At 39.4% G+C, this 27,499-nt stretch overlaps 1 protein-coding gene across 3 annotated transcripts in view; it reads left to right on the forward strand.

Annotated features, from left to right (window-relative positions):
* The window catches only part of AGO4 (argonaute RISC component 4), a 37,299-nt gene extending 10,115 nt beyond the window's left edge, over nt 1–27,184 (forward strand). For 2 of the 3 annotated variants that reach the window (XM_032877226.1, XM_032877227.1), the window contains exons 3-18: nt 2,793–2,913; nt 4,524–4,705; nt 5,103–5,239; nt 5,337–5,471; nt 6,120–6,207; nt 8,044–8,191; nt 8,675–8,794; nt 8,918–9,046; nt 9,295–9,428; nt 10,609–10,793; nt 12,010–12,169; nt 15,263–15,578; nt 15,719–15,853; nt 22,500–22,601; nt 22,872–23,071; nt 25,232–27,184. In XM_032877226.1, coding sequence (XP_032733117.1) covers nt 2,793–2,913; nt 4,524–4,705; nt 5,103–5,239; nt 5,337–5,471; nt 6,120–6,207; nt 8,044–8,191; nt 8,675–8,794; nt 8,918–9,046; nt 9,295–9,428; nt 10,609–10,793; nt 12,010–12,169; nt 15,263–15,578; nt 15,719–15,853; nt 22,500–22,601; nt 22,872–23,071; nt 25,232–25,340 — 2,401 coding nt within the window. In that variant the 3' untranslated portion in view covers nt 25,341–27,184. The remainder of the gene's footprint in view (nt 1–2,792; nt 2,914–4,523; nt 4,706–5,102; nt 5,240–5,336; nt 5,472–6,119; nt 6,208–8,043; nt 8,192–8,674; nt 8,795–8,917; nt 9,047–9,294; nt 9,429–10,608; nt 10,794–12,009; nt 12,170–15,262; nt 15,579–15,718; nt 15,854–22,499; nt 22,602–22,871; nt 23,072–25,231) is intronic. The other variant, XM_032877228.1, reaches the window with a different exon arrangement.
* The last annotated feature ends 315 nt before the right edge of the window (nt 27,185–27,499 follow it).

A 27,499-nucleotide genomic window follows, 5' to 3' on the forward strand; every position in this document is an offset into this window, starting at 1 on the left:
TGTGGTCTGTGTGGCAGGAATTTACCAAGTGTGAAGACATAGTCCTGTAGTAGATATTTTTATAATGCTAAGAACACCTGCTTACCTTTTCTTTGTTTTCATGTCATGATAGTTACACCATCCTTAATATTAGGATTCTTGCTTTTCTAAGAATACCCCTATTGTCAAGTGCAATATTTTATGCTGCTCGATTTTTGTTTCTCGTTATAAATCAATGATATGGCTTTCTGGTACAGTTTAATCTCATGCAGACCCATAATTGCTTGGCTATTGTATAACTGAGATCAATTGTAATAGAAGTGGTATTAATGGCTAATGTTAATCCATTCAATAAATATTTTATTGAGTGCTTACTATGTACCAGGTATTGTTCTATGCCCTGGGAATACAACATGAACAAAAAACGCAAAAATTTCTACTCTTGGGGCACTTATATTCAAATAGGGGAGAAGATAAAAAATAAATCAATAAGGAAACAAAACATATTACATGTTAGTTGGTGATAAGTGCTATGTAGAAAAATAAATCAGGGAAAGAATATAGAGAATGGGGGCAGGGGGTTCACTGAAATATTTTTAATAATTTTTGGAGGTGATGTCAACAAGATGTGCTGATGGATAGAACATAGGATATGAGGGAAGAAATGAGTCATGATCAATCCCAGGGTTTTTGTCCTATGCAAGTGGAAAAATGGAGTTGCCATTTATTGGGATGGGGAGAACTATAGGAGAAGTCAGCAGGGCTGGCAGATCCTAGTGGAGCTGTTGAGTGGGGGGTAGGGAGTTGAACAGATGAGGTTGGATTCAGAGGAGCGGTCTACACTAGAGACAAACATTTGAGAGTCATCACCATATTGGTGGTGAAGCCATGAGCTGGGTAAGATTATACAGGAAGTAAATGTAGTTAGAGAAAAGACTCCAAGACTGAGTCCTGGGGCACCCCAATATTTTTAAATTGGGGGATGATGCTTATTAGACAGGAGACTGGCATGGAGAGGTCACTGGGATAGGAGAGAACCAGGACAGAGCAAGGAGGCAAGGCAAGATGTGTTAAGTTGAAAGAGTTTATTACCTAATGTCCAAGAAGCACTGAATTTAGCACTGTGGAACCCACTGAGGACCTTGGTAAGAGTAGTTTTGGTAGGGGAAGATAGAGAAGGTTTAAGAGAGATAGGAGAAGAGCAATTAGAGACAACTCCTTTAAGAGATTTTGACACAAAGGGGAACAGAGAAATGGGATGTTCAAATGAGGAAGTCAGGTCAGGGAAATTTAATTTTTTTGAAGATGAGAGAAACTATAGCATATCTGTATGCTGAAGGAAATAATCTAATAAAGAGGGAAAAAATGTATAATTCAGGAAAGAGGAGAATTCCTGGAGTCATACCCATGAACACAGCAGAGTGTAAGTGGGCTTATTGTGTGACCAGCATTGTTCTAAATATTCTATGTGTATTTATTCACTTAATACAATAAACTTTTGTGGTAGCTATTATGATTATTATAATTTTACAAATGAAAAGAAACAGATAATGGAAAATTCAGTAACTTGTCCAAGGTCATGCAGCTCTGCCAATTAATCACTGTGTGACAAGGAGCAGATCACTTGCCTATTCTGAATTTTTTTTTCTTTTTACTCTGAAGACAGTAATCATCAGCCTATTTGTCTCACAAAGATTAGGTGAGAACAGAGGCAAAAATATCTCTTCACTATAAAACTACTTATGGTTGTAATTTAAGAATATAAGATGAGAAATTACCCTTCTAATATGAAAGTGTATTATTCTTAAGATAGTTTTTTTAAATTGGTAATACACGATATTATATTTTTCCATCAATTTTCTTCAGTTGTGTGATTTGGTTTATAAATGTGTATCTTTTCCATGGATTTTATTTGCAGAATATTAATGCCTTAGGTAGTTGTGATATATTCTGGCTTTTAAGATATAGTTTCCGCATGTAGCACTCACCAAGCATTGGTAAGATACAGTTTTCATTAACTCTAGCATTCCACAATCTCACAGACTCAGATCTGTCCATCTTAAACCATATACTCTAGTTACTCTGCAGCTGCCTTTACTTCAGAGCCTGCACACGGTGTGATCTGGTATGTATACAAGAACACTTAGGTAAAGCTTTGCATGCTTGATTGAGGGAAGGGCGTTCATTCTAGAAAGAAACTACATTGGTAATCTTTATGGAATGATGATATTTTACATTTCCTTCTCTACACTGCTCCAGGAGCACTTTGGGTTAAAACAAGATGGTTTGAAGGATAATAAATTACCAGCATTAGGCAAAGGGATTGACATTACTTTGAGTACGATACATCTTGAATTTACTGGCCCTCACATTTCTTGATTTCTGCCTACTCTCTTTTCTGAAACCATGATACTTGAATAAGATGTTTATTTGCTACCAGATTTATTATGATTCAATTATGAATATTCATGCCAAACTCAGATACCTAAGATAGGTTATTCTCATAAGGCTATATTTGTCACGGGAGAGGATTATGAAAGGCAAGAGTTTGAGAGGGTGCCATAAAAGTTATGCTTTCTTTTTAGTCCCTGCTTTTCTTTTCATCTCATAGCTGCTTTTGTTCACCTGTTGCTACCTTTCTTTACTTGACCGTTGTTAACTACTTTTTTTAATTACTAGAGACAATTATAACTATAACTCTTATTTTTTCCAAGTAATTTTGAACTCAGCTTAGGTGATTAAGGTATGGTGATAGTTTTCTTATTCCTTGCCATTTCTCAAAGCTAACTGCCACTCTCTCCATTACTGTTAAGAGAGGTAGTAGATACAATGGTGCGGCACTTCAAGATGCAGATATTTGGTGACCGGCAACCTGGCTATGATGGCAAAAGAAACATGTACACAGCACATCCACTGCCAATTGGACGGGATAGGGTAAGTGTTAAGGGCCAGAAATGCATTCTAGACTTAGGTCATTTACATAGGACAAAAGTGTCTCCCTTTCTAGGGATGCCTGGGTGGCTCAGTGGGTTAAAGCCTCTGCCTTCGGCTCAGGTCATGATCTCAGGGCCCTGGGATCAAGCCCCACATTGGGCTCTCTGCTCAGCAGGGAGCCTGCTTCCCCCTCTCTCTGCCTGCCTCTCTGCCTACTTGTGATCTCTGTCTGTCAAATAAATAAACAAAATCTTTAAAAAAAAAAAAGTCTCCCTTTCTAATAACAACTTAATTCTTAGAGTTGTTTCACATAGTGATGATAGATTTGTTACTATGTCCATATTATCTTGTCCCTTAGTTAATCAATAATTGAAGATGAGATTAGTATTAGAATTTAGGTTGAGTATTATTATTTGAGTTAGATTAGATTAGGTTGATTACATATATTCCAGGTGTTTTCACATTGCTAATGTATTTGCTATGTGAATCTGAACAATGGAGTTTTATAGATTATAGAAAATTATCTAAAACCCACCTAGGAAAATATTCACAATACCACAATAACTTTTTCTTTTACAAGTTTAGTTTTTAAATTTGAAAAGCAATATGTAAACATATACTCATTATAAACTTACTTAGACATCAAGAAATATTGTGATTTCCTGTCTCCCTACCTGCCTGCATCCCCAGCCCCATTTTCCTTTTTCGAGGAAACAACTCTAATAGTTCAGTATGTATCCTTTCAGATATTTTTATATGCATTAGCTATTTATGCATATGGTTATGTGTATTGTTTGTTTGCATATCATTCTAGGATTTGCTTTTTCATTTAACAATATGTCTGGGAGATCTTTCCATTTCTGTACATTTAAATATCTCATTTATTTAATTCAAATTCTTTTTTATTGTGGTAAAGTAGGCATAACATAGAATTTACTATTTTAACCATTGTTAAGTGTACCATTCAGCGGCATTTAGTATATTCATGTTGTTGTGCCATCATTGCCACTATCGATCTCCAAAACTTCTTTTATCATCCCAAACTGAAAGTACATACCCACCACACATTAAGTTCTCCTGTCCCCTTCCCCCAGTTCCTAATATCCACTATTCTACCTTAGGTCTTGGGGCACCTGGGTGGCTCAGTCGGTTAAGCATCCGACTCTTGATTTCGGCTCAGGTCATAATCTCAGGGTTGTGAGATCAAGCCCTGTGTTGGACTCTGTACTATGTGCAGAGCCTTGTTAAGATTCTCTCTCTCCCTCTCCTTCTGCCCCTCTGTCTTTCTGTCCCTATGAATTTGACATTTCTAAGTACTTCATCTAAGTCGAATCATCCAATATTTGTCCCTTTGCATCTGGCTTATTTCAGTTAGCATAATGTTTCCAAAGTTCATCCACATTACAACATTCACCTTAGTTTCAAACTATTGCATAATAGTTAATATGATCTTATTCCCCTCTTGATGGACACTTAGGTTGTTTCCAATGTTTTACAATTACAGAAAGTCTTAAAGTAAATATCCTTATGAATATACTATGTTGAATATTCCTGTGATCTTTCTTTCATACTCTATAAAGATATGTAGCTATGATTTTTTTTTCCCTTAGGTTGATATGGAAGTGACCCTTCCAGGTGAGGGTAAAGACCAAACCTTTAAAGTGTCTGTTCAGTGGGTATCAGTTGTGAGCCTTCAATTGCTTTTAGAAGCTTTGGCTGGGCACTTGAATGAAGTCCCAGATGACTCAGTACAAGCACTTGATGTTATCACAAGACATCTTCCCTCAATGAGGTTAGTACCTTAGTTCAAGTTCATTCCCACAAATGTCACAATTTTTCGGTAGGTTGCATTGGAGCCATTGAAAAGTTTCTGCATAAGTCAGTTCAAATTTGGTTTCGAGTTTGTTTATAAAGTTGAGAGTAAGGGCACCTGGGTGGCTCAGTGTGTAAAGCCTCTGCCTTTGGCTCAAGTCATGATCTCAGGGTCCTGGGATCGAGCCCCACATCAGGCTCTCTGCTCAGTGGGGAGCCTGGTCCCCCCTCTCTCTCTGCCTGCCTCTCTGCCTACTTGTGATCTCTGTCAAATAATTAATTAAAATCTTTAAAAATTTTAAAAGATATAAAGTTGAGAGTGAAATGAAAGACCTTTCGAGTTTTTGTTGGTGAAACATGCAAACTCATTTCTTCAGGTACACTCCGGTGGGTCGTTCTTTTTTCTCACCTCCTGAAGGTTACTACCATCCTCTGGGAGGGGGCAGAGAGGTTTGGTTTGGCTTTCATCAGTCTGTGAGACCTGCTATGTGGAATATGATGCTCAATATTGACGGTATGATAGAATTCTTTTTTCACTCTTTTGGCCAGTTTTTTTGGTACTTTCCCTTTCTCTGAACTGAAGCTAAGTATATGTCCTCTCTGTTTGTTAGTGTCCGCAACTGCTTTCTACCGGGCTCAGCCTATCATCGAGTTCATGTGTGAAGTTTTAGACATTCAGAACATCAATGAACAGACCAAACCGCTAACAGATTCCCAGCGTGTCAAGTTTACCAAAGAAATCAGAGGTAGGTATTTGCATTATAGGAGTCTCAGCAAGGTGGCTCAGTGTGGTGCAAGGAGCAGGGTCTTGGAGTTAGACACATGTGGGTTTCCATCCCAGCCAGTTCTGTAAGTGGGACCTTGGGCTAGTTACTTAACTGCCATGAGTCTTATTAAATGCAATTAGATGTATAAAGCTTCGCATCCAGGAGCTGGCACACATCAAGCATTCTTACCCTTTACCCACTTAAAAACGCATTTTATTTTATTTGTGTATATTATTATTTTTCAAACTTACATTTTAATAAAATAACACAAGTTTATTCTCCTCTGGAATTTCTGTTCTTTTTGTTATTAGCTATCTTCTCTCACTACAATATAAGCTTCCTTAGGGCTCTCTCTAGACCCCATAATAATTACCAGAATTGTTGGTATTTAGGAGATATTTATTGAACAAATTAATAAATTTATGTAGGTTGCACATTTAAAATCATCTGTTCTAAGTTTTTCTTCTTAGCTGAGACTTTTTGCCTATACATGATGAAATTGTCCTCTTACCCTTGCAACTTTTGCCCTGTACAATGTGGCGCCTTTCTGAAGACATTTGAACCTGTTTTTGTCACTGTGGTTTTAATTAATACCTAATGTTTTGACCTTTTTTTTTTTCACTTCAGGTCTTAAAGTTGAGGTGACCCACTGTGGACAGATGAAACGAAAATATCGAGTTTGTAATGTGACTAGACGGCCAGCCAGTCATCAAACGTATGTTAACCACATCTAAAATGATACTGTTACATTTTTGGTAACAGAAGAAGCTGCTGTGATTTGAGAAAATGGTATCCCATATTGCAAGTTTGAAAATCACTGAGATCATCACTTTTAACCACCAGAGCTTTAAAAAATGTTTTAAATATTTTTGATGGAGACATTTTAAAAACATACTTCTTGTCTTTGATTCATTTCCCCTCTTAAACAAAGGGTGCCAAACACAGATCAACTTTTATATAACAATACAGAGTCATCATTATAACCATCATTTATTATACTGTTATATTCTCAACGCATGTCTCAAAGGATCTGTTAAGTCCTGTAAGTCATATAAGGCTGTCATGAGAAGATACTGCTTAGTGTTTTGTTTGGATTTTTCTCTTTTTGTAGCCTCTTCCAGCTGCCAGTATGTATGGCATGCCTCTAGCAGCTACTCATTTCCATTTTCCAGTCTTATTTTTCTAATCACCTGACTTCTAATCCACTCTGAACTATGCAAAATGAGAAAATATACATGAAAATGCTTTTATTTACCATAGATGTAAGTTTTGTTCTTATAATCAAGATCTTTAAACTGATGTCTGACATAAATAAATATTGGCTGCTCCGAGTAAAGAACATGAACTTAACGTATATAAACTTTATATTGTTTTGGTTAGTCAGAAGCCTTTTGTTTGTTTGTTTATATTCTAGTCTGACTTTGTTTTAGTTCCACCTTTCTCGATTTTTAAACTTTAGTGTATGTCAAAATCATCAGGAAGGCTTTGTTCTAGATAGTAGAAGTTTTTGGGTGAACTCTGGATAAATAGGGTATATTAATTCAATATGATTTGAATAAATTCATCAGTATGAACCCATAGGCACCTGATGTGAATTTCTTAAGAGTTATAAAGTGATATTCCATGTGTTCTTCATATTATACTATTGACTTCATTCTCTAGGAGGAAAAACATTACTGAAGCCTTATGAAATCACTATTGAGAAGTGTAGCTTTTGTTTCAAGAACTTTATCTTTTTCGTTAATTACTTTACATAGCCCTGTAAAAATAATTATATTTATAGATTTAGATAATCTTTGCATGAAAATTGAAAGCACGTAGTTTTAAATATCACACAGATAATCCTTGCTACATTGTTATTTTGTGGGGCTGTAACAGTTAAAGCCAGTTAAAGTTATTACTGTACCAAGTATTTAAGTATTACTGTACCAAGTATTAAAGTTATTACTGTACCAAGTATTTAAGATAATTTGCCCCCTGAAAGAGCTAAAGAAAGAGAATCTCTTAAATCATGTTCTCCAGTTTATAGCAAATATCCTGGCACAGTCTTAGTTTCATGTGTTTGGTCTTATTGCCTCTAAATCCACATATATTTGTCCTGGTTTGGGATCTGGAAATGTGGCCCCAATAATTGTTACACTCATTTTATAAAAAGTTCTCTTAAGCAAATAAAACTCCTATGTGGATGATCCCAAGTCCTTATTTGACTTTAAATAATTTGTAGGAAGCCAGCTAGAGATTATATATGTATCTGTAGGTGTTAACTGACCTCTAGTGAGTTTGTATTTTCCAGTTCTGCAGCTTCTTCTTGTTTGAACTTCTTTTTAAGCTTTAATTTCTATTTTTCTCATCCTAGCTTCAACAAACATGGAAAATTCCAAGAATCACTTTTCTCATTAAATACTAAATGACATAAGTGAAACTGGTCAAATAAAGATTGACCTTTGTTTTTTAAGTGACTGATCAAAGTAGAAAATGTTAGGCTTTTGTTTGTTTGTTTAAGAAAAAAAGAACTTGAAGACATTTCTAAAAGAGATATTCTCTCCCATAGTTTTCCTTTACAGCTAGAAAATGGGCAAGCTATGGAATGTACAGTAGCTCAGTACTTTAAGCAGAAGTATAGTCTGCAGCTGAAATACCCCCATCTTCCATGTCTCCAAGTGGGACAAGAACAAAAACATACATATTTGCCACTTGAGGTAAGCTAACCTGAATTTTCTTTTCCCGAATCTGCCAATCTCTTGAATGAGTTAAAAAAAATATGAGTTAAAAAAAAAATCATGTTCTAAACTAGTAGTAGAATTTAATATAAATTTTTTTAATATTTTGAGCAGAGACACCTGGGTGGCTCAGCCCATTGAGTGTCTGACTCTTTCAGATCAGGTCATGATCTTGGGTTTGTGGGATCCAGCCCTGTATTGGGCTCCTGGCTCAGCAGGGAGTCTCCTTCTCTCCCTCCTCCTCTGCCAATCCCCCCCTTTGCATGTTCTTGCGCTCTTTCTCTCTCTCTCAAATAAATAAATGAATCTTTAAAAAATTGAATAAAATATTTTAGGCAGATAGCTTCACTAGGTAATAGCATTTTCATGTTTTGGGGAATCGAAGAGGTAAGATAGAGTTTAGCAAAGGCTTACTTTATAAAAACCCATTACACAAATGAATTTCTCTTTGCCTTTCTGTAGGTTTGTAATATCGTGGCAGGACAGCGATGTATAAAGAAGCTCACAGACAATCAGACTTCTACAATGATCAAAGCTACAGCAAGATCAGCTCCTGACAGACAGGAAGAAATCAGTAGACTGGTCAGTAAGGCGTAGTCTTCACGATATGCTAGCTTTCAGATGAGAAAACAAGACAATAGAAAACTCCTGGTGGGACACAGTTACTCTTTGGTTTTTATATACGCAGGCTTTCCTGTTCTTTAGGTGAAGAGTAACAGCATGGTGGGTGGACCGGATCCATACCTTAAAGAATTTGGTATTGTTGTCCACAATGAAATGACAGAGCTCACAGGCAGGGTACTTCCAGCACCAATGCTGCAATACGGAGGCCGGGTAAGCTTTTTATTTCATTCAGCAAGCTCCTTCCAACAATCAGTCAACAAGAGAATAATCCAGGATTTCTCTGCTACACCACACCGAATTGACCCATAGTTTTGCTCCTTACTGCTTTTTGTCTTTTGGCTAATACCAAATAGAGTTTTGTTTATCCCCTCATCAACATTAACATGGCCTTAGATTGTAATGTCTTTTCTCTTTTCTTTTGTTTCTTTTCTTTTCTTTTCTTTTTTTTTTTTTTAAAGAATAAAACGGTAGCCACACCCAACCAGGGTGTCTGGGACATGCGAGGAAAGCAGTTTTATGCTGGCATTGAAATTAAAGTTTGGGCAGTTGCTTGTTTTGCGCCTCAGAAACAATGTAGGGAAGATTTACTAAAGTGAGTATCTTCATATTTTCAGCTTAGTAATATCCCTCCCAGATATGAAAATACCATCTTGACATGAATGTGCTGTGCACACTGGCACTAAACCCCTAACTCCTGTAGAGACGCCATCTGGCTGCAGGAAAAAGACCTTGTATTATAGTAAATGGCAAACTTGGGAATGACATTAAGAATCTGACTCAGCTTCCTTACGTTTAGAGCAGAAAGTCTGTGACTAACAAGGCCGAAGCAGAGATAGTTGGTAAACTGTTCTTAGTGGAGCTTCCTTTGGTATTAATTGTATCTTTTCAGCTGAGATAAAAACTCGTCCGTTTTTAATCATTATAATTTACTAGTGAGCTTGTTTTCTGCAGGGTCACACTGACTGAGATCAATGGTTCATGTCTTACAGATGCAGCTATCTATAGAAAGGAAGTTAGTGAGAAGGGTGGAAAAATCAGGGCAGGAAAAGGGAACTGGATAGAAGAAAGGAGTCTTACAAAATACTGGCAAATGCACAAAAGAAATTATTCTGAAAGCTTTATATGTAGATTAAAGTCACTTCTCATATCCAGAATTTAAAACTTCACAATGAATTTTGTTTTTTTTAAAGTGGTAATTTATTTTGATATTGTTATTAAATCAAATATGGTACAAGTTTGAATGTAATCCTAAATACACTGATTTTGTGTTCCCATGTTCTCAGTTGAACACAAGCTTACCCAACCATTCTTGTGCCAGGCTTAACCAAAATACATATTACCTGAAATTTTGACTTTGGTTTTCTTTGGTTCAGAATTGACTTGAATGTTTAATTAATATATATATACATATATATATATATATTATTTTTTTATATATCCAAAAAATATATATATATTTTTGGATATATCCAAAAATCTTTGGACAGACATGCTCTTCCTGGTTCCTGGGGCCCAGTTGAAGCAGAATTATTTAAAAATTCAAAACGATGATCTGATAGCTTAATAATACAGATTCTTGTGCATTATAATTGCCATGATACAATTGCCAGCCCATCTTTGGCAACCATTTAAAGGTTTTTTTCTTTGTTTATTTGTTTATTTTTAATTTTGGTTAAGAATGTACAGAACTGAAAGAAGTATCTTAGTGGAAAATAAATTCTGGGAATGTACTCTGAAATGAAAGCACTGTGCCACTGGTTCTATTTTAACAGGAGTTTCACTGACCAGCTCCGTAAAATCTCTAAGGATGCGGGAATGCCCATCCAGGGTCAGCCATGTTTCTGCAAGTACGCACAAGGTGCAGACAGTGTGGAGCCCATGTTCAAACACCTGAAAATGACCTATGTGGGCCTACAGCTAATTGTGGTTATCTTGCCCGGGAAGACACCAGTGTATGGTATGGACCCCTTTAATTCTGAATGAGGGATGATTTGAATGAGTACGTCAGGATAAGCTGGGTTAAGCTGTCATCACAAATAACCCCAGACTCTCAGTGGCTCAGAGCATCAAAGGTCGATTTTTTGTTCCTGCTATGTGTCCATTGAGGTGGACTGTGGCCTCTGTTCTATGCCATCATATCATTTTCACTCTGGGACCCAGGCTGGCAGAGTAGTTGCTATTTGGAAAGTTGCTGGCCCCGTGGCAGAGAGGAAAGAGAGCTCTGGAAGGTTCTTAACATTTGCAGCTTTTTTTTTTTTTTTAAACATTTATTTTATTTTATTTTATTTTTTTTAAAGAGAGAGAGAGAGAGAGAAGCAGGTTCCCTGCTGAGGAGAGTGCATGATGTGGGACTCAATCCCAGGACCCTGAGATCATGACCTGAGCTGAAGGCAGAGGCTTAACCCACTGAGCCACCCAGGCACCCAACGTTTGCAGCTTCTTGACCACAACCAGCGACATGGCTTTTCCCAACCTTCCTGTGGGAATTGAGAATGGGGACCAGGAAATTCAGCGGGAATGAGCGTGGGGCATATAGTGAGATTCTACCATAGTCCTCAAAGCAGGAAGAACTGGAATGTTTGGTGACAAGTACTTAGGAATATCGGAGTGGGGAAGAGTGGGGGAGTCCACCACTTCCCAAAGAGAAGCTGTTCCGTTTGTGTCTCTTATAACAAGAGTGATAAAAAGTTCTTTGGTCTATCATCTAAATAAAGGATTTAGGAACTCCAGACCAACTGTTTGAACTTTATAAAATGTCTTCAACGCCCTCTGTAATTGTTTCTTTTGTTACTGTCTGTTTATCTCTGGTGTTTAGAGGAAAAAGAGGGGGAGGGTGGAAGAAAAATATTTAAAAGTCAAAGAGCTGGCCTGTATACTGAGAGGGAGGAGCTGGGAGATGGAGTCCTTTGCCAGACCCGTCCTGTGGAAAAAGTAACCTTAAGGGACTGAGTCAGGGGTGGCAAGCAGCATCCAGGAGTAAAGGAATTGGGCTAACTTCAATGCCTGCAGGAGGGAAAAAAAGGAAAAATTGCCCTGGGGGGTTAGCTGATGAAATGACCACATCTAGCACAGCGTGCTGTGTGAATGTTTGTGTGCGGATTTTTGTCTCTACTCTTAGTAATTAGGAGAATATTTAAACATATTAAAATTAATTAATGAATTTATCCTTGTAGCGGAGGTGAAACGTGTTGGAGATACCCTCCTGGGTATGGCCACACAGTGTGTCCAGGTAAAAAATGTAGTGAAGACCTCACCCCAGACCCTTTCCAACCTTTGCCTGAAGATAAATGCAAAGCTCGGAGGAATTAACAACGTGCTTGTACCTCATCAAAGGTAAGATTCTGAACTCTGTTTTTTCTACTTTTTTTCCCTATGTTTTTATTAAGATCAAATGTAATGTAATTTACACTAAGCACACATATCTTAAACATGCATCTCAATTACTTTTTCTTAGATATGTATACACTCATGTAACAACTACTCAGGTGAAGATCTAGCACAATACTCTATCAGGCTTCCTTGTGACCTCTCCCAATAGGTAACCCCCAAAGGTAACCACTATCACCATAGATTAGTTTTGCCTCTTTTTGAACTTCATATAAATGGCACCATACAATATATAATATATAATGTCTATCTTTTATTTATCCATATGTGTCTGGAATTCATTCATGTTACTGTATTAAGTAGTAATTTATTCATTTTCATTATTGTATATTATTTCATAATATGAATATACCACAGAATTTTATTTTATTTATTTTATGGGTTTTTTTTAAAAAAGATTTTATTTATTTATTTATTTGACAGAGAGAGATCACAAGTAGGCAGAGAGGCAGGCAGAGAGAGAGGAAGGGAAGCAGGCTCCGTGCTGAGCAGAGAGCCCAATGCGGGGCTCGATCCTAGGACCCCGGAATCACGACCCGAGCCGAAGACAGAGGCTTAACCCACTGAGCCACCCAGGCGCCCCTTATTTTATGTTTTTTTAAAAAGATTTTATTTATTTATTTGACAGAGAGAGACGCAGCAAGAGAGGGAACACAAGCAGGGGGAGTGGGAGAGGGAGAAGCAGGCTTCCCACTGAGCAAGGATCCTGATGTAGGACTCAATCCCAGGACCCTGGGATCATGACCTGAGCCAAAAGCAGATGCTTAATGACTGAGCCACCCAGGCACCCCTACCACAGAATTTGAATCTATTCTACCATTGATGGATATTATTGTACATTCATTATACAATTTTTCTACCTTTTTGGTGGATGTAAATTCTCTTTTTCCTGAGTATATATCCAAGAGTAGAATTAGTAAGTTATAGAAAGTACACAGATTTAGCATGATAGGTACTGTTAAATAGTTTTCCAGAGTGGTACCAGTTTGCATTTCCATGGAGATTTCTAGTTGCTCCATATTCTCACCAACACTTGGTAGTATCAGTCCTTTTAACTTTAGCCATTTTGTTTGGGGTAATAGTATCTCATCATGGTTTTAATTTGCATTCCCCTGATGATTAATCATGTTGAACACAATTTCATATGTTTATTGGCTATTTGGATATCCTCTTTTATGATGGGTTTGTTCAGTTATTTGCCTGTTTCTTGGATTGGATTATCCATCTTTTCATTAATTTGTATTTTCCCTAACTATTGAGATAATACCTGACTTGCTAACTCTAAAATGTTTTCCTGTGAAATTCTTTATGTGAAAGTGATTTGAAAAGTTCAGTTTAGAGCTGTGGTATTAGTGAGTGCTCTACTTGACAAGAATATGAAATTGAGTGCCTTGCTCTTCTTGTACAATCATATTCCAATTCTTAATTTGCCCTTGAATAAAATTTATAGGTAACAAAATCCTAATCACGCCTCTACATCAGTGATGGATGAGGTGTGCAGGCCATATGGGAAGTTAGTCTAAAATCTGAAATAATTTAATTTTACCCCAAATATTTGAGACAACATAACATAACCATTTAGAGTGCACACCTCAGTATCTGACAACCTAGGTTTGGATTCCAGCTTTACTGTTTCCTAGTTAGGTAAGCTTGGGCAAGCTCCTTAATTGCCTCTGTCTCATATTTTAATTCTGGAAAATTGAGATAATAATTGTACCTCCCTCATGGGATTATTTTGAGGACTAAAGGAGTTAATACAGGTAAAGCATTTAGCACAGTGGCTGGTACATGTAAGCTGTTACTGTGTTGTGCATGTGTGTGTTATAGAGGTATGTTTGCTGTTGTACTTCTCTGCACCATCATGTTGCATGATGATACATACAAAGAAATCTAAGACAGCTGCTGCCCTCATGGAGATATCTATTCTATTACAGGAGTTTTTCAGATTTGGGGTGTCTCCTATATTATACTTTAAGAATCAATATTCAGTTCCAAATCCCACCCTTAAGAATTTGCCAGAGAAGCATGCATGATATTTCCCCTTGATTCCTTAGAAAAATCAGTGCCAAATAAATGAGTTCATTCTTTCAACAAGTGTTTATTGAGTGCCAGCTGTGAGTGAGGCAGTGTTCCAGGTACTAGGGATACTGCAGGGAATAAGACAAAACAAAACAAAATTCCTGCCCTTGTGGAGCTTACACTTGGGTGTGTGTGTGTGTGTGTGTGTGTGTAAAATAAATACGATTTAAATTAAGTGAGGTGCCTGGCTGGCTCAGTCAGTAGAGTGTGTGACTCTTGATCTTGGGATTGTGAGTTTGAGCCCCACATTGGGTGTAGAGATTACTTAAAAATAGAATCTTTTAAAAAATAATTAAGTAAAATATGAGGTATAAGTGATGAATACTAGATAAAGATAGAATAGGGAAGTAGATAGACTCGATTCTCTTCTCTAAGCCTCATATCTTAAAGCACATAGGGGGTTTTGTCCCAGTTCCATGTAAATTCTGCAATTCTAATCCATTGTAAGAATCCTGGGATCCAAAGAGAGTTCGTTCTGGGAAAGTCTTCCCTTCGCACATAGGGATTTTATTAAATTTGGCTCAGGTCCTCTTTTAGTTTTCCCTTCCTACTATTATAGAAGAACCATGTTGATTTCTTTTTTAATATTTTATTTACTTCTTTTAGAGAGAGAGAAAGAGAGCGGGAGGAGGAGCAGAGAGAGAGGGAAAGAGAATCTCCAGCAGACTCATCACTGAGCGTAGAGCCCAACACAGGGCTCGATCCCAGGACCCTGAGCTGAAACCAGGAGTCAGACGCTTAACCGAACCACCCAGGTGTCCCAACCACGCTGACTTCTTGATTCAATTCAGATTCATTGCCAAAGAGGCACAGACACTCAGTGGGCCTTAGAGTTCTCACCCAATATGTTCAAGTCTTTATTCTGTCTTATAAAACTATATCTGATTCTATCTGGTGAGCTTGAAAGTACAGATTTTCATCTGTATGTCTGAGTGTCAATGTCTCCTTCAATCTGAGCAGGCCCTCGGTGTTCCAGCAGCCTGTCATCTTCCTGGGAGCAGATGTCACACACCCCCCGGCAGGGGATGGGAAGAAGCCTTCCATTGCTGCTGTCGTTGGCAGTATGGATGGCCACCCCAGCCGGTACTGTGCCACCGTTCGGGTGCAGACCTCCCGCCAGGAGATCTCCCAGGAGCTCCTCTACAGTCAGGAGGTAATTCAGGACCTCACTAACATGGTTCGAGAGCTGCTGATCCAGTTCTACAAATCTACACGCTTCAAACCCACTCGGATCATCTACTACCGTGGAGGGGTATCAGAGGGACAAATGAAACAGGTACTCTGATTACCCATGGTTGCCTTTGGGGGTTCTGGGTGTCTGATAGAGCTTCCTCCCATCTAACACTCCAGGTAAACCAGATCTGAGAGCTGCAAGGTGAGTTCTCAATTAAATGTCATTCTGTTTCTATCTCCTAGGTCGCCTGGCCAGAGCTAATAGCAATTCGAAAGGCATGTATTAGTTTGGAAGAAGATTACCGGCCAGGAATAACCTACATTGTGGTGCAGAAGAGACATCACACACGACTTTTCTGTGCAGATAAAACAGAAAGGGTAAGAAACTATGGTAGAAGCCTCATTATCTGATGCAAGTGAATATATTTTCAAATGGGCATACATACAATTTTTCCCCTAAAAACAACTGTAATAATAATTTAATAAATGTACTATCTCCAGTTGAACATTGATGATCACTTCTGAATGATACAGGTTTCAAGACTGAATATTTCTCTTGTGTGACAGAAGTGCTGGCTTCTGGAGTTTTGTTTTGTTTTGTTTTAAGATTTTATTTATTCATTTGACAGAGAGAGAGATCACAAGTAGGCAGGGAGGCAGGCAGAGAGAGAGGAGGAAGCAGGCCCTCCGCGGAGCAGAGAGCCCAATGCGGGGCTCTATCCCAGGACCCTGGGATCACGACCCGAGCCGAAGGCAGAGGCTTTAACCCACTGAGCCACCCAGGCGCCCCCTTCTGGAGTTTTTAAGGGGTGTCAAAAACATGCCAAGATATACTGTGGTGATACAGGCAAACTCTGAAGGGATGGCTTATGTATTTGGACTTTATTATCATTTGCTACTTCTTACTACCTGTGCCTAAGGCATGGTTCTAGGGTATAAAGAAGAATTTCTCTTCTAAATGATTTTGTATAGGTGCCTATATCAGTGCAGGAGATTCTTGGGGTACACATTTTGAATGGTTATAATGTCATACTTACTAACTGTGGGCAAGTTAACTTCTCTAAGCCATAATGTTCTCATCTGTAAAATGTAGTAAGAACAATTCCCATCTCACAGGATTAAATTAATAAATGAATATTAATTTGGGGTATAATTCCCAGCATTTGCTAAGAGCCATTTTGCATAATTGATTTATAATGTGTTATTCATGAATAAACTAGCTAAGTTATAGGTACGTAATATTGAGTGACTTTGCTTCTGTGATATCTTCTGTGACGTTGTTTCATCTTTTCCAGGCCCTCCCTGATTCACCCCCAGAGAGACCAGTTCTTTCTGTTGCTTACTCTTGTAATCTTGTGGGTCACTCCCATTATTTTCTAGTATGCCTTTAGGTTTTGTCTCTAATCCAAGGCTTTTTGTTTTCAAATGCACTGAAAAACTAAGGTTTCTCTCCTTGAGCTCCAGTTCCACCAGTCAGCTCAGATTCCAACTATTGTCTTCTGAATTACCCAAACCCTAACTCAGTAGTACTTTGTAGGCCTCCACTGACACAAGTTCTCCAAACTCTTGCCTGAGCTCTGGTCACAGAATACCCTGCCATCCCATCCCTAACTGGATTATCACCTCTCCATCCTTCCATCAAATTGCCGTCTGTGTGTAGCTCTAGGAGCTGGATTATCTTCCTAAAACCCAGGCTGTCTCATCATTTTGTCCTTTACCGTGTCACTCCTAACCTTCCAGAGATTGATAATCCCGGTCCTTGGTCTACTCTGCTCCCTTGACACTTACCAACATCTCCACTTGTCTTATCATGCCTCTAGCCAGTCTCCAACTCTGGATCGGTCCACTTACCCATTTCCTTTGCTTTGACTCTTAGGCCAGTGGAGACTGCTGAGTAAGAAAGTCATTTGTTTAATGATTAATGGCATTGCAGATTCATGATAGCAAATCTCAGCCAGCCTTTGTTGCTGCCATTTCTCCCATTTATCCAGTTTCCCATAGCATGTATTCCAAACCTTCATTCCTCAACTCACCAGCCCTAATCTGTGATGCCTTTATTAGCAACGCTTTACCTTGCCAGCAATAGAACAACTCTCTATTTCCCCAGAAAACAGCATCTCGAAGGCATGAGTTTTCTCAGCTTCCTCTCTTCTACTTTTTTTTTTTTTTTTTAAGATTTATTTATCCATTCTAATGTGAGAGAGTGCGAGCTCGGGGAAGGGCAGAGGGAGAGGGAGAGAGAGGCAGACTCCCTTGCTGAGCATGGGGCTTAACACACAGGGCTTGATCTCAGAACCTTGAGATCATGACCCTGAAATCATGACCTGAGCTGAAAATGGGAGTTGGACGCTTAACCAGCTGAGCCATCTGGGCACCCCTCACCCCTCTCTCCTCTACTTTCAAATGTACTGAAATGTGTTTTCTCCACTCCTTCCTCTCGCATCCCAGAGGCTAATCTCTCCACCTATGCTTTTGTTCCCAGGGGACACTTCATTATTTACCCTTGGTTTTCAAAACTCCAGTTCCTTCACCTCACCCTCTAAAGTTCCTCAACTCCTCCTAGATCCCCCCCAGTAAGCTTCCTTTTACTCTGTTTCTCCCTCAGTCTACCTGCCACATTCTTTGTTTTCTTTCATGACCCTGCTTTTAGAAGAAAAATGTCTTGACTTTCCACCTGTACCTTCTCACATCAGACATCCATTCTCTGTAGCGTGACTTCAGTTTCAGTGATTCTACTGAAGCTGTTTGCTCAGTGACTTGCTCATTTTGAAACTAGTGCTACCTTGTCAGGTTCTTCTGCTGACTTCTTTGCCTGAGCAATACAACTTTCCAGGTTCACTACCCTCTTCTATAATCAGACTTTCTTTGACTTCTCTTCCTTCTCTGGCCATTAAATACTGATGTTTCCAGGCATTTCATACATTTTTCTCTTTCTTCTCTGAATTTCAGCTCTCTTTAGTCTCACCCACTTTTCTGTGTTCACTGATCTGCTTATAGATTCCTAAATTTGTATTCCCAGCTGCAAACATTTCTGTGCAGTTCCTGATCTGCACCTCCAACTGTCTACCAGACATATTTACCCAGATGCTCTATAGGAATTGTATCAGCAGGATCAGCTAGGCAATGCTGTGGAAACAAAAAAACCCTCCAAAAGTCTTAGGGGCTTAGGAGATGCATTTCTTGCTCATATTACACACTCATTGTGGCTCTGATGTCCTCCTTTTGGAACCTAGGCAGACAGAGAAAAATCTATCTGGAACATCACCAGTCATTGCAGCAGAGGGAAAGAAAGATCTGCACAATTCATATGTTGGCTCTTTTTTTTTTTTTTAAGATTTTATTTATTTATTTGAGAGAGAGGGAGGGAGAATGAGAGAGAGAGGGCATGAGAGGAGAGAGGTCAGCCCCGCCGAGCAGGAAGCCTGATGTGGAACTCGATCCTGGGTCTCCAGGATCATGACCTGAGCCACAGGCAGTCACTCAACCAACTGAGCCACCCAGGAGCCCCCATATGTTGGCTCTTAAAGCTCCGGCCCAGAAGTTATACATGCAGGCCACACTCTATCAGCCAAAGCAAGTTACATGGCCACTCCTGAGTTAATTGGGTGGGGATGTATAATCCTCCCCCAGGGAGGGGCACGGGAATATTTGGCACTAGTGATACAATCTACCACAGGCATTTCAAGCAAAACACGTCTGAACCTCCTACTTTCTGTTTTATCCTCATCCAAAGCCTATTCCTCCCCAATTTTCCTTTTCTCCTGTGACTTGGCATCATTGTACATTAAGTCAGCCAAGTTAGAAACTTCAGCATTGTCTTTAAATTCTGCCCCCTTTTCAGTCCCCCCATATTCAGTTGTTCAAATAATCTTCTTTGTTCTGCCCTAAAATCTCTTGTCTCAATTTTTCCTCTTGTGTGTCACCTCTGTCCTAGGCAGAACCTCCTATATTGCAGGAGACTCCTACTGGTCTCCCCATCGGCATTCCTCCTTCACAGATGTACCCTCCATCTGCTGTCAGGGCTAGGTTTAAAAAATACAGATCTCAGAGCACCTGCCTGGCTCAATTGGTGGGGCATGTGACTCTTGATCTTGGGTTTGTGAGTTTAAGCTCCACCTTAGGCTTAGAGCTTACTTTAAAAAAAAAAATGCAGGGGCGCCTGGGTGGCTGAGTGGGTTAAAGCCTCTGTCTTCAGCTCAGGTCATGGTTCCAGGGTTCTGGGATCGAGCCCCACATCTGGTTCCATGCTCAACAGGGAGCCTGCTTCCCTTCCTCCCTCTCTGCCTGCCTCTATGCCTACTTGTGATCTCTGTCTGTCAAATAAATAAAATCTTTTTTTAAAATGCATGTCTTACCTTACCATTCCATTATTCAGAAACCTTCACATATCCCCCATTGTCTACCAAATACTTACTTTTGTTGTTCAATGTTTTCCTAAGGTAGCCAGAACATTTTGGTTTCATCCTTCCACCACACCTTCATACACTTTCCATTTTCCATATATTTGTGGATTTGAATCCCCGAGATGACCACATCTGTCCCACTCTTTTCCCCCCACTATTCTTAATTAAGGTATAATATAAACAATAGTAAAATCTACCCTTTTTAGCGTACTGTTCTACAGGTTGTGACAGATGCATATAGTTGTGTAAGCACCATGTCTATGAAGACATGAACAATCTATCATGCACACACATTCTGCCAAGCCTTCTGCAGTCAACCTTTTCCCTCACCTACAGTCCCTAGCAACCACTGACAGGCATTCTGTCCTACGGTTGTGTTTTTTTCCAGAATGACATATAAGTGGGATACCATAATCTTTGGTCTGGCTTCTTTTACTTTTCATAATGCATTTGAGGTTCATCCAAGTTCATTGTGTATATCACCATTTTATTCCTTTTTATTGCTTAGTATTTCATCATACGGCTGAACCACAATTAGTTCATCTATTCCTGACTTTAGGGGATATTTGGAGTGTTTCCGGTTTTCATCCCATCCCCCCATTCAACTCCTGCTTATCCTATAAAGGATGGCTCAACTATTTCCTCCCACCAGCTTTTTCCAGTACCTTCCATAATGCTCTGATCACACTATATTGCAGTTCATTTTAGTTGGTGTGCATGAGGGCAGGAGGGTGCAAGTTCATTAGTTCTCTCTGCGCCTCTGTCTCCCGTCAGCATCTGCGGAGCCTTCCACGTGGGTGCTCAAGCAGTAGTGGCTGAAATGGACATGCTGGATCCCTTTTTCCCCAGGGCATCACCTCCCTCCCTTCTCATCTGTAGATTCCAAGAGATTTGCTTTAAAAAGGATTCCATGCTGGGGCAGCCAGCTGGCTCAGCCCATGGAGCATGTGACTCTTGATCTCCGGGTTGTGAATTCGAGCCCCATGCTGGGTGCAGAGATTAGTTAAATATAAATCGGGGCACCTGGAGGGCTCAGTTGGTGAAGGGTCCAACTCTTGATCTCATCTCAGGTTTTTATCACAGGGTTATAAGTTCAAGCCTGCGTTGGCTCCACACTGGGCATGGAGCCTACTTTAAAATTAATTAATTAGGGGCACCTGGGTGGCTCAGTGGGTTAAAGCCTCTGCCTTCAGCTCAGGTCATGATCTCAGGGTCCTGGGATCGAGCCCCGCATTGGGCTCTCTGCTCAGCAGGGAGCTTGCATCCTCCTCTCTCTCTGCCTGCCTCTCTGCCTACTTGTGATCTCTGTCTGTCAAATAAATAAAATCTTTTAAAAAATAAATAAATTAATTAAAATCTTTTTAAAAAGGATTCTGTGGTTAAATAAGTTTGGAAAATATTATTTACTCCATCTCCCTCTTAAAGATTATACATCACTGACTAAAGGTTCTGAGAAATCATACAATAGAAAAACCTTTTTACCTTGGGTTCAACCCAGTATTTCTCAAATCTGTGTGAACCATGAAATATCTAAACACATCCTATGGAACTAATATTTCTGAAGAACACACTTTGGGAAATGATGCCAAAACTACTATAACTCAGTTACATTTCCTCTTGTCCAGCGCGGTCCCCAAGCGTACATTTGAATTTGATGGAATGAGACTTTTCTCTATTCATAGATGTTCCTGTACGCATTGGTATACAATTAAGCTACAGGTAATGGTAGTAAGAATGGAACCAAATAAACTCCCATCAAATTCATGCCTCTATACAAAATACAGTTCTTCATATGGAACCCTGCTATATAGCACAAGAGGGTGAAAATTAACCAAATAGCAAGATTTAATTCCTTTCCTTATAAGTGCATTTCTGAAATTCCCTTCCCTGCTTTCTTAGAAGTTTGATTTTAGAATTTTTACTGTAAGTGAGCCTTACAATTTTGAATTATAAAGTGTAAGGGATCGTCACCTAGTTTTATAGCTGGTCAGATTAAGACCCAAAGATATTACGCTTTGTTAAGGTATGTAGTCACAAGACTAGGCTTAGAACTGAAACCCTGGTTTTCCTAATTCCCATTTCAGTGCACTCTTCCTGATAATGCATGTGCTGGTGACTTCTTTTATTGATTCTGTAAAAGCATTAGTTTTGCTGAGCCTTGTGTACCCACTCAAAGATTTCTTCATCTTAACTTATACTGAAAGTTGTGCATATCTTTTTACTCTAAGTAAGGGACAAACTTTATTTTTTTTCTCCGGAAGCTTATCCATTGTAAATGCCTTTTTTTTTTTCCTCTCTCTCTCTGAGAACAATGCCAATATATCATCTATAAATAGATGACAACAATGCAACCCAAAGTCGCAGGTAAAATAATTCTTTGTCTGGATTTCCCTAGGGAAACCATGGAGTATATTTGTTTGAGAAAATACTTAAGGATAAAGTGGTTGGGCTAAGGAACATTGCAGAAAATTCAACATGTTGAATTAAACTGATTTTTAAAATGTCACTTAAGAACAGTTTGCTAACTTGTTACCAATGAACACATAAGAGGAAAATATGGCCTGAGCTCAGTTTGGCATTTTGATGACTCATTATACTCCCCCCTCCCCTTTTTTTGGTAGGTGGGGAAAAGTGGCAATGTACCAGCAGGCACTACGGTGGACAGCACCATCACACATCCATCCGAGTTCGACTTTTACCTCTGTAGTCATGCAGGAATTCAGGTAATTTGGAAACTGTTTCAGACCTTTGACTTGATGGGGAGATGTTTGCAAATGCAACAACTGGCTTGACTAGACTTGTTATTCAACACTGTGCATCACTTGTTAATTTAGTGCTTGTATTCCAGAACTGTTATCTTTTGGTCTGGGTATCTGCTTGTAGGTGTGCTAGGCAGGAATACTTCTGAATTTAAGGAGTGCATTTATTTCAGTTCTTCTCTCAGATAGCCAACCCGTGTCAGAAACGTGTTAATCATAAAAGTCTCTCTCCAGGGAACCAGCCGTCCTTCACATTACCAGGTCTTGTGGGATGACAACTGCTTCACCGCAGATGAGCTCCAGCTACTAACTTACCAGCTCTGTCACACCTATGTGCGGTGCACGCGCTCAGTCTCCATTCCAGCTCCTGCATATTATGCCCGGCTTGTAGCTTTCAGGGCACGGTATCATCTGGTGGATAAAGATCATGACAGGTAAGTTTCTCAGGCACAGTGGAATCTCTTTTTGTCTGAATTAACATGTTTAAAAAAATGAGCTACTATAGGAAACTTTTAGGAAGAGCTAAACTTCCTTTTAGGGCTTAAATTTCAAGAAGTGAATAAAATTGAATGTGCCTTTGAGAGCTTATAATGTGACTTTTGGTCCAAGAAGTGCTCAGGCTTGCTCATACTTGCATGGTGTGTCTTTCATCTGCCCAAGGAAAAGAGTCTAATTTGGAGCTGCCTGTGATTTTCCCATAGAGTGAAATGCATTCGGTTCTGTTCAGGTCCTGAGCAGTCTCAGAAGTGGCCCATACAGTGCCATGGCTCCAGTCAGAGCAGTCACAGACCCGTGGATTCTGCTTCACGCGAGGGAAAGTCCTGCACCGTTCACTTTGTTTTCAGTACAGTTCGGAAGAATGCACCAGAGTGAATCTGGGGCATGTGTGTGGCAGAGGAGAGGTGCCAGGACCATTTTCACCCCCAAATAGGGATCTCAGAAGCATCAGACATTTTGACCTGTTACTGAGCACTGTTAAATAGCAGAATAAGCTTCCTGCATTAATTTCCTTTTCCAAATGACCATCTGTGAAGAGTAGCAGTTTCTGGGCTCTTCCCCAAGTCTGAATTCAGCTGCTAAATAGTAGACATTCCATTGCAAGTCTATTTCTGTAAGGGTTGAAAATACGCTATGAAGAAAAATGCCCAGCTGTGGCTTTATACCTTCCATTCTGTAATATACATTCATTCATTCAACACATTTATTAGGTATTGACTGTGTGCCCAGCACTGTGCTAGGTACTAAAATTACTAAGATGAGGAAGACATGTTTCCTGGGATTTTCTTTTTCAGTATGGCAGACAATAGAGGCAAACAGAGCACTGACAATTAGCCCAAGGCAGTATAGGTGAAAGTGCAGTGGGACTTCAGAAGAAAGGTTGTTAGAGAAGATCTCACTGCTGGGTGGGTGGGATTTGGCTCTAGAAAGAAGAGAAAAGGATTTTCCAGGCAGAGGGGAACAATGGATATAAAGAGAAAGCAAGGGATATGTTTAGACAATAGCAAGTTTTCTTTGGCTGGAGTGTATGAAAGGGGAACAGCAGGCACGAAGCTGGAAAAGTATGTTAGAGCAGGTTTTCTTTGTTAAATGTGAAAGGCTACTTTGGGGATAAAACAGCCCTTAACTGTTAATTGGGCATGAGTGGGAGAAGAGGATAAAGTTAAAGATGACTAAGATGGTGAGCTTAGATGGTAAGGGCAATAATAATTTAATTAGTAAAATAATTAAATAGCTAAAGTAATAATTTAAGTCGGGAGAGGTTTGGTGATTTACAGTTTAACTAGCCCTTTATATCCTATGGAACCCTTAAGAGGTATGTTCAGAAGTTGTTACTATTATCATAAAAGACCAAAGTTTGAAGGAGTTGTTACTTCTTCAAGGTCATGTAGCTAGTGAGAAAACGAGAAGAGATTCCTGGCACAGTAACATTTGCACAGCAACATAGTATGCTCCAGCATTATACTAGGCTGAGGAATTCATTCAACAAATGGTTATTGAGACTATATTACGTGTGGGCACCAGGGGTTCAGTGGTGAGTAAGATAGTCACAGCATTCTTTGAGTTTACATTTCCTGGGGGGAATGTATAACTATCCAATTAATAATTTAATTTCAACAATTAATCTTAGAACACTGAAAAAATAAAATAAAATTTTTAAAAAATTTAATTTCAATCGTGTTTAGTACCATGAAAGAAAAGTAGAGGATTCTGTGAAAGTATGTTTCAGGTGCCTCTGACCTGAACTTTGGAAGTGAAAGATTCCTTTGGGGGAAATGACATTTTGACTGAATCCTAAAGGACAAGTAAGCATTAGCCAGACGTAGTAGGCAGTGGGAGTCCTAACATAAGCACTGTTAAGGATTTGGGTCTTTGGAGACATTGTTCTATTTAATTATTGCAACAGCCCATTCAGTAAATTGTATGTATTTTTCAGTTGAGTGAACTCATGTTAGAGAGACACAACAAATTATTTAAGGAGCCACAGCTTGAGCCTAAGGTCTTCTTGAATCCAGGAGTATTTGTGCTATTTGAAACATGTGAAGTTTGAAGTGGTTTTTTGTTACACCTGGTTTTTTGCATTATTCTCTTTACAGCGCGGAAGGCAGTCATGTGTCAGGACAGAGCAATGGCCGGGATCCTCAGGCCTTGGCCAAGGCAGTACAGATCCACCATGATACCCAGCACACGATGTATTTTGCCTGAGAGTCTCAGAAAAAGAACTCAACCAATTTGGCACCCCATGCAGCCTCAAAATGTTTCAAATGCCTACCGCCTCTAGAGAGAGCCAAGTTGACTTCAGGTGGTCTTCTACGAGCAGCTCAGAATAGTTGCACTGAATCTCTACTTCGCAGCACTGTCTGATGCATCAACAAATTGAGCCATTTTTTAAAAGTAATAGATACTCATAGATTGTCTTTTCTGATGCACTGGACTGAATTTTTACCTCATCTTGCAAAGGCTGATCAGCCTGAACTTCCTTAAGGACTTCACAAGAAAGGTTTCTATGGAATATTTTACTCGTGGTGTTCACCGCATCCCTCTAGTCTTAGAAGATCACTCCTTGTTTTCTGTACTCATTGAGTGGGGTGTCTGCATAAGTGGGAGAGAAAAACCAAACAATCTGCTTCAGTTCAGCGTTAACTTTTTAATTGTGTGGGTCCATAAACTTTTTAATGGAGATTTCTGACTTCGCCACTGTAAATGCCTTTAATGAGCATTAATTTTGGAAAGTTTTACAGAGTTTTATTAGTTTTCCTACTTTATCTTCTTGATCTCTACAGACTCGTGCTGGTGCAAGTACAGGCTGCCAGGCAATTGCACTATATTTGGCTGCAAATTCAGACCAGCAGCTCTCTGATTTGGTTGGCTTTTGTGAATGTGTAGCACAAACAGATGTAATCCATGTCACAGTGACAGATGACACTGCCATGGTAAAAGTACTCATGTTTCCCCCTCTTGGAAAAAAAAATTAGCTTTTAGTATTTTTCAAAGTTTTCAAAAGTGCCCATTTTATGCTGCTGTGTGGTTTGTTAGATCTAAATGGTTTTTAAACTTTTCTCATAGAAAATTAACTTTGGCAATAAGCATTTTTTAAGGTCCCTTCTCTTCCTCCCCCAACTGTGTAGTTTTCTAGATGAGATTTCGGTATGATTTTATCAGCTATTTCTTATAGATCATAATGTGGCAATTTCTGAAACTGGTCAGAAAAGATATATTTCCATGACTTTTTAAAGAATTATTTTTATCTGTTTTGTAGTCACCATTGGTGTCCTGTCACTTTGTTTTAAAATAAGCTAGAACCAGGATGCTTCCTTATCAGATAGGCTTTGCCAGTCCTTAAGGTACATTGAGCGATGCTGCGACCTGCACAGATGTACCAGCATTTAAAACTTCTTTTCCCGGGAATCAAGGTTACTCACACAGTCATGTGCGGTGCAAATTTTTTTGTTTCTCTTTCAACCTGAAATGTACTTGGTGGGGTTTCCTTCCTTTCACTAGACTAAAACTGCATAGAAAAGGTTGATCTTTCTTAATAGATTCTAGATCCCGCTCACAAGGAGACGGGTTCCTTTCTTGTCCAAACAAGGGAAGCTGATCTAAAGCAAGCACCAGTGAAAGTGTAGGGAAAAAACACATTTTGTATTTAGTGTAGATAACACTTTGTGAATGGACAACAGTTACATAGAGTCTTGGTAGTTCCAGCCAGTGTTTCCCAGCCCAGATTTTACTGACATGTGATTCTCTATCCTGGAACCTCAGAAGTGAGAGTTAGGGAAGGGGGTAAAATCCCCAGAGCCACAGTCCCTATGGCTGAGGAAGGTGCTGAGGGAAGAGACAGACACAATGTGGGAAAACGGTTTTGCCCTCTCTGCCTGGACACTGCTGGTGGGAAAACACTGGATCTGATGGTGAAGGGTGTTTGCTTGAACTCATTAGCCGGTCCAAATCTCTTAAACTAGCCTTCTCAAAATCCCAGCAATACAAAGCACTGTTTTTTCTTCAGTCTTTTAAAGAAGCTTGTAAATACATTGAAGTTTACATTTCCATGTGCTGTTGGTCAGCGGCGCCAACCCGTCTTTGCTGAGACTGGTCTCTAAGAGTTTTATAATGTATATTGTGTCCTGTAGCTCATTAAGATGACTGCAGACATCCTTATTCTCTGCATATATTGGGATGAAAGCAAGCTCTGTAATTGAGGCACAACACAGGCAGGAGTGAAGAGATGGCAGATGTTAATTTCTTATGATTTTCCTTTTCTGCAAATACCTCACTTGGATACTACAGATCAGGACATGTTGGCGAGGGGCCGGCTGCTACTTTTATTCACGCTTGTTCAGGGAGAGCTCAGAAAAATAACCTTC

Source organism: Lontra canadensis, unplaced genomic scaffold (assembly GCF_010015895.1).
Source record: "Lontra canadensis isolate GAN:19392208 unplaced genomic scaffold, GSC_riverotter_1.0 scaffold60, whole genome shotgun sequence".
In the NCBI taxonomy this organism is placed as follows: domain Eukaryota; kingdom Metazoa; phylum Chordata; class Mammalia; order Carnivora; family Mustelidae; genus Lontra; species Lontra canadensis.